Source organism: Podarcis raffonei, chromosome 3 (assembly GCF_027172205.1).
Source record: "Podarcis raffonei isolate rPodRaf1 chromosome 3, rPodRaf1.pri, whole genome shotgun sequence".
NCBI lineage: Eukaryota > Metazoa > Chordata > Lepidosauria > Squamata > Lacertidae > Podarcis > Podarcis raffonei.
Window position 1 is genome coordinate 62539637 of NC_070604.1, and position 17233 is coordinate 62556869.

At 40.1% G+C, this 17233-nt stretch overlaps 1 protein-coding gene across 9 annotated transcripts in view; it reads right to left on the reverse strand.

Annotated features, from left to right (window-relative positions):
* Window positions 1-17233, reverse strand: part of AHI1 (Abelson helper integration site 1) — a 67147-nt gene that overhangs the window by 12853 nt on the left and 37061 nt on the right. For all 9 annotated transcript variants that reach the window (XR_008329542.1, XM_053381987.1, XM_053381982.1 and 6 more), the window contains 2 exons: window positions 13627-13744; window positions 2167-2225 (listed from right to left, as the gene is read on the reverse strand). Coding sequence is in view for 8 of the 9 variants with exons in the window: in XM_053381987.1 (XP_053237962.1) it covers window positions 2167-2225; window positions 13627-13744 (177 nt within the window). In the remaining variant the exon portion in view is untranslated. The remainder of the gene's footprint in view (window positions 1-2166; window positions 2226-13626; window positions 13745-17233) is intronic.

Genomic DNA, 17233 nt, shown 5'->3' on the forward strand with positions numbered 1-17233 from the left:
AAAAAAAAACACAAAGAATTTATATAGAAATAGAAAGTGCTTTTTACAATATTTTATTCATTTACCCTCACAACAGCTCTGTGAAACCAAACAGTAATATTCCTATTGTCCAGATAAATTACAGAAATAGAGTTCTGAGATGTCTAAAGCAACTAAGCTCACAGTGACAGAACTTTCATGTAACGTCAGGTTTTAGGGTGGGAAGAAAAATTCAGATTATAAACAATTGATAAGAAAAAGGAGCAACTGTGTTAAAATCTTACAGAATAAGTAACTCCTGTAAAAAGTAACTAAACTATTGTCATGTGTTGGTCTTTCTACGGCATAGATCATTAAATTACTGCTGGTGCTACTACTGTTGCTTTCCTGGGTTTTCAGAAGACTATGATCCTGATTTGATTATAGTCCTTTAAGTATTTAATGAGCATGGGAATCTATAATCTGCCTAGAGGAAAAGCTGTGCCAGGATGCACTTTACTGAGTCCTGCAATGTACAAACACAAAAAAGAAACGCAAACACAGCTGCTTCGACAAAGCCTACAGGGATTTTAAAAAAGGGATGAATTGTAAAGTAGGTGACATAATTCAACTGCTAAGATTATTCAAACACACTCCAAAACTATTTTGATCCATTTCTCTTTAATCAGAAACACTTCACTTTCAACTTTAAAGGATGTCAATTTACATACTGTTAGAAGTTTTCTACCAGCACCATAAAAAAGTTAACGAATACCATAATGAATTTCCCATCTTTACTTTTCCCTCTTTGGTTTCAGCTATTCTGGGCTGGTATATCTGAAAGTAATTCTCACTCAGGAATTTGTGAGCCAATGTAGCCAGAAAATTAGTTTCTGCACTAATTGAGAAAAAAAACAGCTTATAGATATAAATCATGCTTTTATCCAGGGGCACAAGAAGCTTGGAAAACCAGTAAACAAAAGCTTAAAAAATAAATAAATCAACATCTCCAATCCAGAGCCTCTGTTGAGCATGATGAGAGGTCCCTAGTGCACTCTGGGTGAGATGTTTGCCCACATTAGAGGAAAATATGTGCTTTAAGATGGGAATGAGCAAAGCTGTTCCCCGGGTCTGAAATGAATTGGTGGGGAGGGCACTCCGGTTATGTGATTGCTGTAATTAAGTGCTGCATTATTTATGCTACTGCATTTTGTGAAGGAGGGAACAGAAGAAGGTGAGGGACAAAGTATGATGGCTATTTTGAAAGACTCACAGCTGGAAAGGAAGCACCTTAATCTTAGTCATGATCTTTGGATACGGGTAACAAAGGAGTTAATAACCCAACACAATTTAACTCAAATCTCATACCAAAAAAATGGTCATAATGTGTGTGTGTGTGTGTGTGTGTGTGTGTGTGTGTATAAAAATAATAAATAATAATAAATTTTATTTATATCCCGCCCTCCCCAGCTGAAGCCGGGCTCAGGGCGGCTAACAACAATAAAACAGTACAAAAGTACAACACAAACAACACTCTAAAATCATTCATTATAAAATTAATTCAATGATAATAATGTGTGTGTGTGTGTGTGTGTGTGTGTGTATGTGTATGTGTATGTAGAGGTAAGTATGGGAAACTTTTGAGAGACCAACTGGTTAAAATGAGGTGATCTTGTTTAACAATAACCTTCCTGTTCACAACTCTGGTTCTTTATTATTTTAAAGTAAATAAAACCCAAAGTACAACTAAGATTTCAGTCGACACATTACACAAGTGGCAACCATGCTGCTTAATATAAGACAATCAATGAGCAAAAGTTCAATTAGAGTCAATCTCTCTCTGTCTCAATTGAAAGTACAAAGAATTAGCATACAAGTTCAGGTGCTGTTGTGTCCACTTTTCCTTATTCTCCACAACTATGTATCTAAAGACATCCTAAGGATAGAAAGTTGCGATCTAGGCATACCTAATTGCAATGAGTTTTACAAGCATAGTACACAAAGCTGATCGTGGATCTTTTGTTCAGAGAGCAACTGCGGGAGCCAGAAAGCCTACATGGACAATGATTCTGTGGAAGGCAGGTCTTTTATGACTGAACGGAAGGATAAGAAAGCTCCTGTACAATGATAACTTTTGAAGAAGGATTTTTAAAAGTTTTTTTAAAAAATGTTATATGCAAAAAGAAAAAGGAATACTGAGCTGCTTACCGTGTGTAGTCCAGCTGACGGGCTTCGGCAAAAAGGATTTCCTACTGGGATGAAGCTCCCTGTGAAAAGACAAAGCTGTGAAATTTTTGCTTGTTATCCCCTTTCAGTCTAATAAATCATTTTATTTTATATTTTTTTAAAAACATGATGATGGTAAGGCAGTTCACAAAAACTTGAATAAAAAAGCAGCAGCTGCTTTCAGTCCCAGCTATGCATCTTTCAGTCAGGAACAGTTGGAGAGTTTATCTAACTAACAGACCTGACACAAGGTTAGCTAATCCAATATTTCCATTCAAATGATTTGGAAAGATACTGCAAGCAATGACCACATACCACCTCGCACGCAGAACTGACACTATTATTTAAAACCAGCACTGTCTTTCCCAGCCATTGAATCTTTGAGTCATGCATACAAAGTTTCCCCCCCCACCAGAAGTGATCACAACACCTCTGCATTGAACTACTCATTTTATCTGAAAGAATAGATATAAGCTATTCAGTGTATTCTCTTTGATCATATGACTTCCTGGCAACACACATCTTGCTGTTTATTTTATTCCAGCTCACTACAGTATATTTTTAAAAGGGTTTATTTGTCATTTTGGGTCTTTTTGCATGTATTATTAGACTGACTACCAAGCTCACACTAATCTTTTCAATATGTATGGCTTCATCTTTTTTCTTTTCTTTTTGTAGATGGCATGTGCATAGCTCTAAGGAAGGAAACATCTTTAAAAAAACATTTTTATTTTTTTAAAAAGGAAGATAATCCCTATACCACCTCCCTTCTGCAAATTCTAGTGCAGTTTGGTGAAGAAGTTAAGAGTGCTGGCCTAGAACAGGGATGGGAAATGGGATCCAGCTGGTGGGTTGGATCCTGACATCCCCAACTTCCCTGTCAGTCATCTGACACTCACCTGTCAATCATTTGAGATCAGGTAAAGTGCTTTCATTTTTCCATGTGGTTTGAAATAAAACTGTGTGGGCAAAGGCTTTAGGGTTTGTAGGTACCAATGAGCCCTGCCCCCCATCTGATACAAGGTGGGCATGGCTTGGGGGAAGCATTTGGACTAATTCTATACGAAACCACTGGGAAGTGTCATCCAGAGATTTGGGGCATAGTGGCACCAGTCTTCTGATAAGCAGAAACAGGTGTTTCAGGACTCGCAGTGAGATGGGAGTATGTAGCCCTTCAGATATCTACAGCCCAAAGTATTTAAGGGATTTTCCCCAGTCTCATCCCTGTGTCCACAAACTGGCACATGAGGCAAATCTGCTCTTTAACTTATTCAAGGACTACTCACGGATGTTGGCACCTATCACTTCATACCCTTCTTTCATCATGTTATGGCTTTTTTCATGATGGTCATTTAATCAGAAAAGATTACCAACTTCAGCAGGAGGAAAGTTTGCATATGGTCGAACTGTTATCACATATAGGGCTTACATTAAGTTGTCATTACAGAAGGGAAAAAAATCAGATTGGATCCAAGAAGAGGTGACCAAAACTAACCCTTCTGTTAGCAACACGCGCCAGAATGACATGCTGCTCCTCATTCACCCAAATGTGTGTTATGGTGATAACCAGAAATTCAGTAACTGTCAACTTGTACACACCCACCCACACCATTTAAGTGCTCTGGGTGATACCTGCTCATCATTTCCCTGGATTCTCAACTAATGGTTGAAATTATTCAGGTGCACTGGCACATATCCATGGGAAAGCTTGCACAACCTCCACCTGCACTTTGCCAGCCCTTAAGCCAGTGGTATTAGTCACACTCATAATAAATTTCCTCACAAATATTTGAACACTGGAAGATATTTATATATGTAATTAGATGGCACCACCTCAAAGAGCTAGCTTGCCCACAATCTTGCAAACACTTCTCCTGTGAGAGAAAAAAAAACTTCATTCTTAACAGGTTTATGTGTGCTCCAGTTACCCAGTTTTCTCCCCTGTCACATCTTTGCCCTGTATAAGCCTAAATAATAAACATAAATGATGCAGAAAGGGCACAATTCTATTTTAAAGACTACTGTTGAATACTCATATTATTTGTGTCAAAGAGGTAAACTACATAAGAATATAGGAACATAAGAAGAGGCCTGCTCTTCTAATGAGGCCTATTTAGAAGAGGCCCATTTAGTCCAGCATGCTAATCTCACAGTGGCTATAGGAATCCTGCAAGCAATGCAACAATACTCTCCTGCTTTGTGATACCCAGGAACTGGTATGCAGAGACATACTGCTCTGATACTGGGGGTAGAACACAGCCATTCTGGCTAGTAGTCATTGATAACCTCCTCCTATTTGTTCTATCCTTTAAAAAATTGTCAACTTCTTTTAAAGCCATCCAGTCTCGTGGCCATCACTACATCTTGTGGGAATGAATTAGATTAACTATGCATTATGCAAAGAAGTGCTCCCTTTTGTCTGTCCTCAGTCTTCCAACATTCAGCTTTGGATGGTCTCAAGTCCTATTATCATGAGAACAGAAAACTTCCCTCTTTTCATTTTCTCCACACCATGCATAATCGTATATGCCTCCATCAAGCCCCCTTACTAGCCTTTTTTCTAAACTAAAAAGCTGTAACCTTTCTGACTCACCCTGACTGACCCTGCTTATAATGCTTACCCCCAGAGCAAGAGGCATCTGTGTAAGGAAGCACAGTGTGATGGTTACAGTGACAACAAAATAGTTATGCAGTCACTGTTTCCAAAATATGGCAGGTGGTGTATTTGCAAAAGTCTTGCTTTGACTCTTAACTTTGCCACCGAAGTTCTATGATAAAAGCTGGAGGCACAGGGCAGAATTTTTATAGCAAGGGGTCATGCACACTTTCAAATGTAGGCACAAGGGAGATAGATAGATAGATAGATAGATAGATAGATAGATAGATAGATAGATAGATTTCATAAAAGTTATATACCTCTTGGTTGTAAAAGAAACCCCAAACCCTCAAATATACAGAGGTACCTACTCTTCCTCAGTTGCTCTGTGCTAGATCAGCTAAGTAAGGGGCTTAGTGCACCATCTCTGCTCATCAATTGATTAACTTGATGATTGGGGTAGGGGACAAATTGCATTCCCATGAGGCTGCTGGGCTCCATATAACTCAGCACTGTTTCTATTTTATTTAGTTATTTGCTGCTGTTTTGTTTATTTGGTGGCGTCTTGTAGAAGGTGGAAAAATTGGCTTGAGGGTTGGGGTTGCTTATCTGGAGGTGTCACCCCTGAATTAAAATACCTGCACAGGGGTGAGGCCAGGTGAAAATAGTGAAGTTCAGATTTTAGGCACCAGAAGTTCCCCAGAGTGGAGTATGAACACTCACCCACTCATAATTAGTTTGGCGCCATTAGATTGTGTAGTAGAGTCCTGTGAAAAATAGCAAGGACCTAAGAAAGCTACTATTGCCAAAAATCCTGGCATTCAAGAGCATGCTTAGCAGAAATTTAACTGAGACCGTTCTGAATCAAGCCTGTGAAAATTCACCTGCGGTGGGCAACCTTTTTCAGCCCAATGGCCACCTCCCCATCTGGGCAGCCTTTTGAGGGCCACGTGTCAGTGGTGGGCAGGGCCGGAGGCAGAAGTGAATAGAGAAATGAATGCAAATTTTGTCTTGTACAGTAGGCTTGTTTCTAAACCCACTCAGACCTCTTTCTGAGGAGAGTGTGTGGCCTGGGGAGAATTCCAAGGGCCAGATAGAGAGGCCTGGGAGGCTAGTCTATTTAGAGTAAATGAGGCAGTGCGGGGCGCCACCTGCAACGAGCGTCCCAGGTGGGCAGGGTGGAGATGTCACCCCTATCAGGAATGACACCTGGGGTGGACCGCACCTACCGCACCCCCCTTCCACCACCAGCAGCCACCACTGGATTTGCCAACCCTGATCTGCAATGCAAGGAGCAACTGGTCAAGGAAAAACTGAAGCACACTGTTTCCTTAGCCCAAAGAACCCTTTGCCTCTAGTATCATAAGAGATCTGGCCTTGGTTCTGAAGCCCCTGGAAGAAATACTGGAACAAATAAACCACTAGCTACCCCAATTTTCCAACATCACACACATAATATAAAATACACACACCTACAATTTCAATCACAGAGGCTGGATCTTTTGGTTGCTGAATTCAGAGGTGTTTAAAAAAACAGAATACAGAGCTCCCAGCTATAATGAAGAAAGACCTGTTACATCAAATCTAAGAGCAATAAAAGCCAACATTTTAATTAGAGATTAGAATCAAATATATTTAGCATCTGACACACCCATTAAATGATTCCTTAGTAATCTCATGGAAAGGTCCTTGTATTTTCCCCTTACAGATATGAAGATCTATGTAGAATTGTAGGTGCAGAGAAGACCAGGGAATGACTTTTCAGTCCTTTCCCCACAAAGTCAGGCGGGTCGCACTGTCCCATAAGCTGGACTGCTACAGAGTCCAGTAGAATTCTCCATGCACTCCCATAGAAGAATCTCCAAGTAAATTTATTGGAAGCATATGACAAAATGCTCTCTTAGAGGAGGCCTTGCATTAGGAAAGGATGTGAGATAATGAAATTGAGCTAAGGAACATAGCAATTATTTTATGTTTTATTAAATAACAATAAAGAGGGTAATACTCTAATTTTGGGTCTAGCAGCCTCACATTTAAGCTAGACAATTTACAACGCATAATGGTGGAGGGAATTCAGGCTGTTAACAGTCACCATATTTACCAACACTAATCTGGACGTAAGGATGAATATATGATGCAAAAATTGGCAGCTGCTGTAAGAAGGATCTTGCCTCAGGGCACTGATTGGATCTGATCTCTGTTGCTCAATCTATGGCTCACATGAGGCCAGCCAAGATTTTCTTATCCACCTATCAAAGCTGTCTTTTTCCACACTAGAGGCACTGTCTTGTGCCCAAGACTGAGGGGGTCTGGTGTGTGTGGCGTGTGTGTGACATCATGTGCCTGGCACACATTTGTGACATCACACACACACACACACACACACACACACACACACACACACAATGTCACATTATCAGGAGGAGACCAAGCATGGGGCCCAGTACAATGTGGTTTCAATGGCTGGCGGCTTCTCTCTCACGCTCAAGAGGAGCCCATGCCATGCTTGGCTCCATGCTCAGCCTCCTCGGCCCCCTGCCAACAGATATTGAGGGGGCCGAAGACACCTTGGCCCTAGAGAGCTGGCACGCCTGGTCTCCACAAATTTCTCTACTGCCCTTGTTAGCTACTGCTGCTATTCCCATTTTGTGGAATGACAATTAACATACTCAGTATCAATCGAAAACAAGGTGATAAGGCTGGGATGCTGATGGCAACAGGGGCTAGGAGGTACAACACAGAATTTGAGGCAGGGTAGACAGCCCAGAGGGTATAGCTCATCTCCCTGCAATTTGAGTAAAACTACCCTAAATTATCCTTTGTTCCTTTCCCACCCTATAATTTTACTAAAGGGGATATAAGTTACACCTAAATTTTGGCACCTTGGCTGAACTTCATGATAAAAATCAAAGCCCTTCATGAAAAATTTGTAGTACAAAATATTCTCAGATACTGTCATGGAAGGCTTAGAGGACACACGTTAGGAAGATAAATGAGAACTTTATCTTCTCTCTTTCTCAAGCATGAATATAAGAAACTCCTGACTCCACCCAGATATACAGTACCTACGTCAAGAGCAATATTGTGACAAAACAATCTAATGACACTATCCACACAGATACAAGGGCCAGCCAATAGAGAAAGCAAAAAATTACCCATTTCTGCATTACTCACTTTGCTCTGTAAATTGCAAGTTGACTAAAAAGCAAGTGCAACCAAGAGAAATAGTCTAAGTGTTCATATTACATTATTCAGAGAAAAAGACTTCCAAGCAACTACTCGGGCAACATTCTGGAAAACGTAAATCAGTTTTGCTTCTGAGGTAATTACTCTGACCACAATAGTCAACACTTGCATTTCCCTCCTGATGTAGCACTTTCAGAAAGAAAAGGATATTCATTTCCAGACAAGCATTCTGAAAACCCAGATGGCCTTGCAGATTGCCTAAATATTCAGGCCGCAATTTATTCCACTTAATTATATATTTTTAGCAAACAACATTTTATTTTATGGATATAAAATATTCAGAAAAATATTCTGACATGAGAAAATCCATGTATATAATGATTTAGTATATGTTATTTGTAGTTTGACAGATTTTTAAAATGATTTTGTAGGTTATATTGGCTTAACACCAAATTAGTTATTGTGTATGTTACTATTATGGGTATTCCACATTTGGTATTTTACAGCTCCTATTTTGGAACTGTGATGTTTGTTGTTCTTACTGTTAATAAAAATCATATTAAAAAAGAAAAGAAAATGAAAGCAATAAAATATCACACACAAAAAAGCACAGCTATGAAGTGTCAGGAGGTCTTGCACACGAGTAGGGGTCTGACAGAGACACATGCCCGACTGGCATGTTCTCACCCTCCTGGTCGTTCATCCAGGAGGTTCAAAAGCTTTCTCCAGCCCGAACATCACAGCAACTGATACCAAGGGGCATCAGCACACTTCAGGATCGGCAGAGTATAGGCAGTCAGCGTACAGACTCAGTAGCACAGCTTTTGGCTATACTACGTTTATTTACATATACACACTCGGAGCATCTTGACTCAGCTCCTTCCTCTTCAGCATCAGACAGCAAAGAGAGAGAACAAAGGACAAAAATCCTACATCATGGAAACATAGTAACAGAAACATCCTGTCTCCGTCACTTCCCACAAAGTGGAATGAAAACATACACCATCATGTGATAAAAACAATCCCATCACTGCAACACAAGGAATGAATCCTAACATGAATGCATAAAAGCAAGCTAAATAGAATGCATAAAAGCAAGCTAAATAGAGAAATCCAGACCTTTATAACTAGCCCTCAGAACTCTCCACACCCTTCTCAAATGCCTTTGCCTGTCCTAAGCATGTCCTTAGAATGTGATAGTGCTGCTTATTGCCATGGCAAAGCAATATGAGGCCTCCTAGAGGGTACCTGTACATTGTACTTCATTTTCCTAAGAGGGCTAGAGATTTGCTTTTTAAAAAAAATTAAAGTTCAAAGCCTGTATGTAGTTAGTTACAAACCTGTATGTTTTAATATAGCAATCAGTTTTAATATGAATTTGAACTAGAGAACGTGATTTAAAATCAGTAATTCATAATAGATCCCTTTTCTTAATTCATGGTTTAAACCCACCCCAGTTGTAGTTCTATTTTTCTTATTTCTATTTGCTTATGGTAACTCATCATAATAAAGCTAAGTTGAATTCTACTCAATCCTTTGCTTATAGCTGCCTCCCCCCCCACCCCCGCAACCACTTTACCATATAATTAAAGAAATGGCAGGAACACATTTTGGCAAGTAATTTGCACAATACTACGTCATATCTTGATTTTGCAACCCACAATGATCAATGCCAAGTAGAGAGTAATGGTTGATTTAATCCACACCCTTGTATAATTTGGCTGACAATACTTCCTTTATCCCAAAGGCGCAGCAGTAATTATCCTAACATATACCAATTTCACATAAATATGAGTTATGTTCACTTGATAAAGCTTTGGAATCTTCAAAGTTTTGCAGCTATTGTGCTCAGTATTCTACATTTCCCCAGTTAAATATTTTAATTAACATGCCTAGAAAAAAACATGAAAAAACATGAAAAAAGAACACATAATGGAGGAATCTGTGCGGTCTTGATTTCAACGTAAACAGATTAAGTAAGCCAAAAATTTAAAAGGCATGTTATTTGACATTTGCACTATTACCTGTACTTTTAGAAAATTATCAGTCAACTAGAGGAATCTGGAAAGTCATATTTATAAAAAACAAACAAAAAAAACCCAACCAAATTGGGGGGGGGGGATAGCCAAATTGCTGTCATTACAGAAATAGCCATATAATGTTAAATAAACATTATCTTTAGCACATGCTAAAACATCTTTGTGATTAGAAGATCCCATTTAGAATTTTGTGTTTAAAAACCCAATCAGTTTTGTTAATCTTTTCATAAGGACAAACATGCCCTTTTATAACTTTCCAGTTGGTTCAGATCTCACTTTTTGCTGTACTTCTTTTCTGGAAAGCAAAATTCAGTAGTTTTCCTGGGCATTAGCTGAGTTGCCTTTAGGCAGCTCTAAATTATGCTTAGCTGAACTGAGTCTCCCCAGTCCTAAGAAAGAGGAAACATTTCTAGAGGTTAGTTGTTCTGACTGAGGAAATGATCCCATGTGGTTAACTCCTGAAGCATGTCCAGATATGGCATAGGACCTGTCCAAAAGTAATAACTTATTAAGGTTTCAATGTGCTTATTAGACCAGTTCCATTGATCAACAGCACTATTCTAGAATAAATAGTTTTAGAACTTCAAATGGGAATTCTCTAACTGTATTCAAACCTAGTAGGCAATGATGCTGCCATAGAATCCAAGTATTTTAAATGCAATTTATTTCAGGAATTATCTTTCCTATCCCTCCATTCCTTTCCCTTATCTTCCTTTCATAATATCAAAGTGGAAAGTTTGATGAAGATGTTAACCCAGCATGTGACCGCTATGAAAAAGATGAGTTTAAGTATACTTTTATCCCACCCTTATTTGTACAATCCCAGGGTAGATTGGGAAGCACAGTGAGGAATTCAATGTTGCACTCATCTGATCATACCATCAGCAACAGCATGCAGGGTGGAAGCCCCGCTGTGGAAGCGGAAGTCCTTATGCAGGGCTTCATTTCCACCAGAAACTGCCTTACAGTGAAGCAAGATCATTGGTCCATCTAGCTCAGTACTACCTACACTGACTGGCAGCGGCAGTCCAACCTGGAGAAGTTTGGCCCATTTGCCTTCAAAGCCAGGTGCTCTCCCACTGAGCTATGGCCCTTCCCTTATGTTTGAACTATGATGAAAGCACAGAGCAACCCAACAATAATGAGCAGGCAAAAAATGAATGCAGCCGAGCAATGCTCTTCATTGCAGCCACAGACTGCCGCATCTCCCTCTTCCAAAACCAGTCAGTGGGAAAGGAGGAGAAAAATATAAAACTACACAGATACAAAGGCGCCAACTCTATAGGGCTGTCTGTTGGGACGGGGCTGAGTTCCCCCACCCCCCAATCTTGAGAAGTGGAGGAGGCTGAGCTGATTCCTATGGTGAAATAATCAAATAATCAGGCAATAATAAAAAAAGTCTCAGACCCAAGTCTGCTTAACACAGATTCCTTTCTTCACAGTATATAGGTGAAAGCTATGAAAAATGAATAATTCCCCCCAACCCATCTCTATAAAAATAATGCATTGTAACAATGCAGCCCGGTGTTACAATGTCGCCGAAACTGAAGAGATTTTCTCATGGGAAAATCTAAGAACATATGCATTATTTTTTATAGTATATTTTCCTGGAATCCGGATTTTCAGGTCATGTATTTGAAAAGATCCATTAAAATAAGTTTGAGATATTGTTTATATTTCTGGAGTGTCATTCCTCTGACTTAAAGAATGCATTTTGCTTTTTAAAAGTGCTGTTAGATAGTCTTGCCAATAATGGATTATAGACACATGAATGCACAGCTGTGACACGCCAAGGGGTTATGGCTTGAAATTGAGCTGTTGTTGAGATTGCTATCTTTGGCCGCATCTGAAGGGTGTAGAGCAATATCTCATTCTAGCATGGGAAGCTATACATTATTAACATACTGCACTCTGGGCACCACAGTTTAAGAAGACTATGGACAGGTTGGAACGTGTGCAGAGGAGGAGGATGAAGATGATCAAGGGTCTGGAAACCAAGCCTTATGAGGAAGCTGGGTATGTTTAGCCTGGTAAAGAGGAGATCAAGAGGAGAAGGGCTGTCACATGAAAGATGGAGCAAGCTTGTTTTCTGCTGTTCCAGAGGGTAGGACTCGAACCAATGAATTCAAATGATAAATGAGATTATGATTAGACATCAGGAATAACTTTCTGATGGCAAGAGCTGTGTGACAGTGGAATGAAATATCTTGAAAGGTGGACTGCTTCATTGGAGTTTTAAACAGGTTGGATAGCCATCTGTCAGGGATTCCTGAATTTCTGGGAGTTGGACTAGATGACCCTTGGTGTCCCACCCACCACTACAATTCTATGAGGTTTATAGGACATAAGTGCATGTCTTAAGGGAACTTAAATGTAATGATCAGAAAGCAGTGGTAATTAGGAATTCAAGGAGAGGCAAACATTTCTCTTCAAATGTTCATGAGTAGGAGCAGTGGGCAAATATATACCATATTTTTCGCTCTATAACACGCACCCGACCATAACACGCACATAGTTTTTAGAGGAGGAAAATCCGTAGGCATGCCACCCGTAGGCATTCCCTCCATAACACGCACAGACATTTCCCCTTACTTTTTAGGAGGAAAAAAGTGAGTGTTATGGTGCAAAAAATACGGTACTTGCTTGCAGCCTGCTACTACTGCCCTGAGTCTATGAACTGCCACCACATCCACCTCTCTCTTCCCATCCTAAGACAAAGAAGATTATTCTGGAGCAGGCAGAGGCAGAGGTGATTATGAGTGCTCCCAGCCTTCAACAGTTTTTTCCCTGTCAGTGAATGGAGTGGGACTCCATTCACTTTATGTGGATGTTAATGATCTGTATAGCAGTTTAAAACCAGCAGCTTTTCCTATCTTTTATTTTTCTGACTGCTTTATAATAATAATAATCATTTATTATTTATACCCCACCCATCTGGCTGAGTTTCCCCAGCCACTCTGGGCGGCTCCCAATCAAGTGTTAAAAACAATACAGCGTTGAGCAATTGCTGCTAAACACGGACTCCAGATCTTCTAATCCATTTCTGTTGAGTCTGCATAACATATATTATTTTTTATTTAGGCTCCAGCAGCATTATATATTTAAAGCAGTATCATGCTGCTTTAAACAGCCAGAGCTTCTCCCAGAAAATTCTGGGAACTGTAGTTTGTTAAGCGTGTTGAGTATTGTCAGACCTTTCTCCTCTCATAACTACAACTCCCAGAATTCCCAGGAAGATGGCTTGATTATTAAACCACTCTGAGAATTGTAGCTCTGTGAGGGGAGTAGGGATCTCCTAGCAATCCTCAGTACCCTTAACAAACTTCAGTTCCCAGGATTCTTTGGGGGAAGCCCTGACTGTTTAAAGTGGTGTGATATAGTGCAGTATACAGTATAATCAATCAAACAAACAAACACCATAACAATAAAACCAGTTCAATACACATTTTTTGAAAGTAGATAAAAATGTGGCATTCTTAAAAGCACTTGGGGATTAGTTCAAAGTGTGCATGTTAAACATGTTAAAAATGTACACAAAAGCAAGAATTGAATATGCTCATTGAATATAATCACAGAAACCAAAATAAGAATATGATACAAAAACAGAATAAATCACCTTACCGCTTTGAGTAGGAAGAGGATACAGAGGAATTGGTGGTCTGCCCAGTGTACTTGCCAAACTTAATTTGGAGTGTGGTGAAAGGAGAGATGGACTAGGAAGCAACGGACTGGAGCTGGTCTACAAAAGGATAGGAAAGTTGTAATTTCCTCATTGGGACACAAAATTTACAGCAAAATTATTGTTAGATCAGTGCAAGAACAGAAAATTTCAATGGCTTGCTTTTCAAAAAGATGATACAGTAGATTTTAAAATAAACTTTTGCAAAGGCAATTATAAAAGATTATTGATTCCATCCTGTCTTCTAGAAAACACACACCAATATTTCCTTTGGGCACCCCGTTTTGTTTTAATTGTTATATCAACACTGTTGCCTCCATGCTGCAAAGTAATAAATATGTCCACCTATTGTGCACTGATAGTCCTATATTATGCTTGTAATATAATTCTGCTGACATATTCTCAATTAGATTTAAGATATACCTACAAGAGTTTAGTTAACATTCCTCTCAGAGTTATTAGTTTTCTAGTAAAGGCTTAGGTTTTCATTCATAAGCCACACAAGTGGGATTGAATGGCTGGATAACTGACTCAGGAAAAAAATGGACCTAACTTAAATATTTGTTTACTTCCCCAATAGCAAATTGCACTCCACTTTTTCAGAGGAAACATGGCTAATCTAGTTCTTTTCACTTTATAAACACTCAAAACCTGTGACATTGAAATATGGGGTTACTGAAAAGTTCAAGATATCAAAATTGTTCAAGCTCTCGAGATCTTTGCTTAACCTCTCATTTAATAGACATGGTCTCAGTCCTTATGGGTTGATGAATGTGCCACACTGAGGGCACTTTGGCTCAAGGGCCAAATTGACTCTCTCCAAGTCACATCCCATCCCTGTCCTTGCTTCACATACTCCTTGAAAGTTTTGTTTAGCTGGAATATGTCCATGAACTTCCATGACAACAGTTTAAGAATGCCACGTATTAAGCAATATAAAAATATAATTAATAAACCAACAAACTCTTATAATGACTCTTGCCTAGATGGAGTCTAGAAAGGGATGATTAGCCAACTGTACCAAGGTAATATTTGCACCCATTACTCTGCCCTTTTTTGCCTCTGGCCCCAGCCAACACTGGCATGTGGCCAGCAAAAGTTTGCCTAGAAGGGAAAAGGTTCTGCAGTCACCTTGTCTTATAATTTCACCTCTACTAGATTATTTACTTATTGTGACTAGATTAATTACTTGGTTCTGCAGTCAGTCTGAAGACACATGCAGGTAACACCTTGCTAAAGATTAGCAGGCCTAGCTCTGGTCAATGCCTTGATCACCTGCGAAACACATTGCACTGCCTTGGGGTCCACAGCAGAAAAAAGGTGGGATATAAATGTAATGCAGTAATGGAAATTTGTTGATTTTCTAAGCTATGCATATTAGAACAATCTTTTCAAAAACTAAGCTGTGGTTCAACCGAGTCCTTTGTCTGCCAAAGCTCAGATTAGATTTAGGGCCAGTTCATGCTGCCAAATGCCTTCACATAATAGTATACAGAGGTAAACTATAGCACGGTGTACCATGATCCTGGCTGTGCATGTGGGAAATTACCACTGTGAACAATACTTCTGGAAAGTCATCATGGTGATGACTTCAAAAGGGCTCTATCAACACTCAGTGGAAGGAGCAAGTTCACAGTTTGCAGGTGCTCCTGGATTCAACACTGTTGCTGGAGGCTCAGGTGGCCTCGGTGGCTAGGAGTCTTTTTTTCAGTTCCAGATTGTTTGCCAGCTACAAATCATTTTGGATAGAGATGACTTGGCCACTGTACTCTATGTTCTGATAACTTCCAGACTGGATTATTGCAACATACTCTACGTGTGGCTGACCTTAAAGACGACTCAGAAACTTGTTGCTCCAAAATGCAGCAGCCAGATTCTGGCTGGGGTTCCATTTAGATCTCAAATAACTCGTTTTTTAAAAGCTGCACTTGTTGCCAGTTGGTTTCTGGGCCAAATTCAAGGTTAGGATTTAAAGCCCCAAATGACTCAGGTCCCAAGTATCCAAAAGACTGCCTCCTTCCCTACAGAACCTCTCAGGTGCTGAGATTGGCATACGGCCCTATTAATAATTCCACCACCCTCAGAGGGGGTGGCAGCCTGGGAGAGGGCATTCTCTGTGGCAGCCTCTAAACTGTGGAACTCCCTACCCACAGAGGTGGGTCTGGCACCTTCATTATGCACATTCTTACCTTGGCTTTTGAATCTTGCTGTGTATGCTTTTAAAGGTAAAGTTAAAGGGACCCCTGGCCATTAGGTCCAGTCGTGACCGACTCTGGGGTTGCGGTGCTCATCTCGCTTTATTAGCCGAGGGAGCTGGCGTACAGCTTCCGGGTCATGTGGCCAGCATGACTAAGCCGCTTCTGGTGAACCAGAGCAGCGCATGGAAACACCGTTTACTTTCCCGCCGAAGCGGTACCTATTTATCTACTTGCACTTTGACGTGCTTTCAAACTGCTAAGTTGGCAGGAGCAGGGACTGAGCAACGGGAGCTCACCCCATCACAGGGATTCGAACTGCTGACCTTCTGGTGGGCAAGTCCTAGGCTCTGTGGTTTAACCCACAGCGTCACCCGCATCCCCTACCGCCACCCGCGTCCCCTATGCTTTTAGGGCCCACCTTATTTTTTATAGTTGTAAGCTACTCTGAATTGTTTTTAATAATGTGTTTTATTGCTGTAACCCACCTTGGGGTGAAGGACAGGTAATAAATTAACATGGATAATGATGATTAGTTATTATTCAGAAAACTAATGTTTACAAGAAACAAATATACCAGTAATTCCTTACCCTCTTATATGTCTCTGCCTATGATTATCTGGTAGCAGCAGCAGCAGTAATGTAAAATATGCCATAACAGTGGTGCAATTTGGACTCCATAGAGAACAGAGGACTACAGATAAAATTAAATAAGAAGCTCCCTTGTGCACACCCACATGAAATGAATTAGTTCCATGAGAATTCTTTAGAGCCAATCATATTCCCAACATAAATTTTAAACATTGACTTCGCCAAACATTCCACTGCCTAAAGGGAAGAATCTTCTGTTCTCATGAATGGGGTATGCATGTTCCTGATTCTCTCTGCTCCTGAGTCAATGCTCAGGCTCTTCTCTCCTGAAAATGCACTCAAACTACTTTTCTATGGGAACAAGCAGGTTGCAGAAAAAGGAGGCGGAGATACATCTGTTCACAACACCCGTCTCCCCAAAGTGAACAGCAAAAATACCTGACACTTACCAAATACAACCTGAGGAGCCAAGCACTTATTAGAGCTGCTACTGAGCTAGTATCAGTTTGTGAGGCACATGAGCCAAATGGAAATATTTTACAGTATATTTTACGGTAAACAGGTTAAGTAGACACGTGCTGCCTGGCTTTTACTTTCCCCCTCTCCTTCCTTTTAATCGGCCAGCATGTAAAAACATCTATGGGACAATCACAGTGAAGCAATCCACATTTCTGAAATGCAGGCTGTGGGAAGGGATTGCTAAACACCTTTTCAACAACAAGAAAAGGTTGGCTAAGATAGTTAACACCAATCAACTCATTTT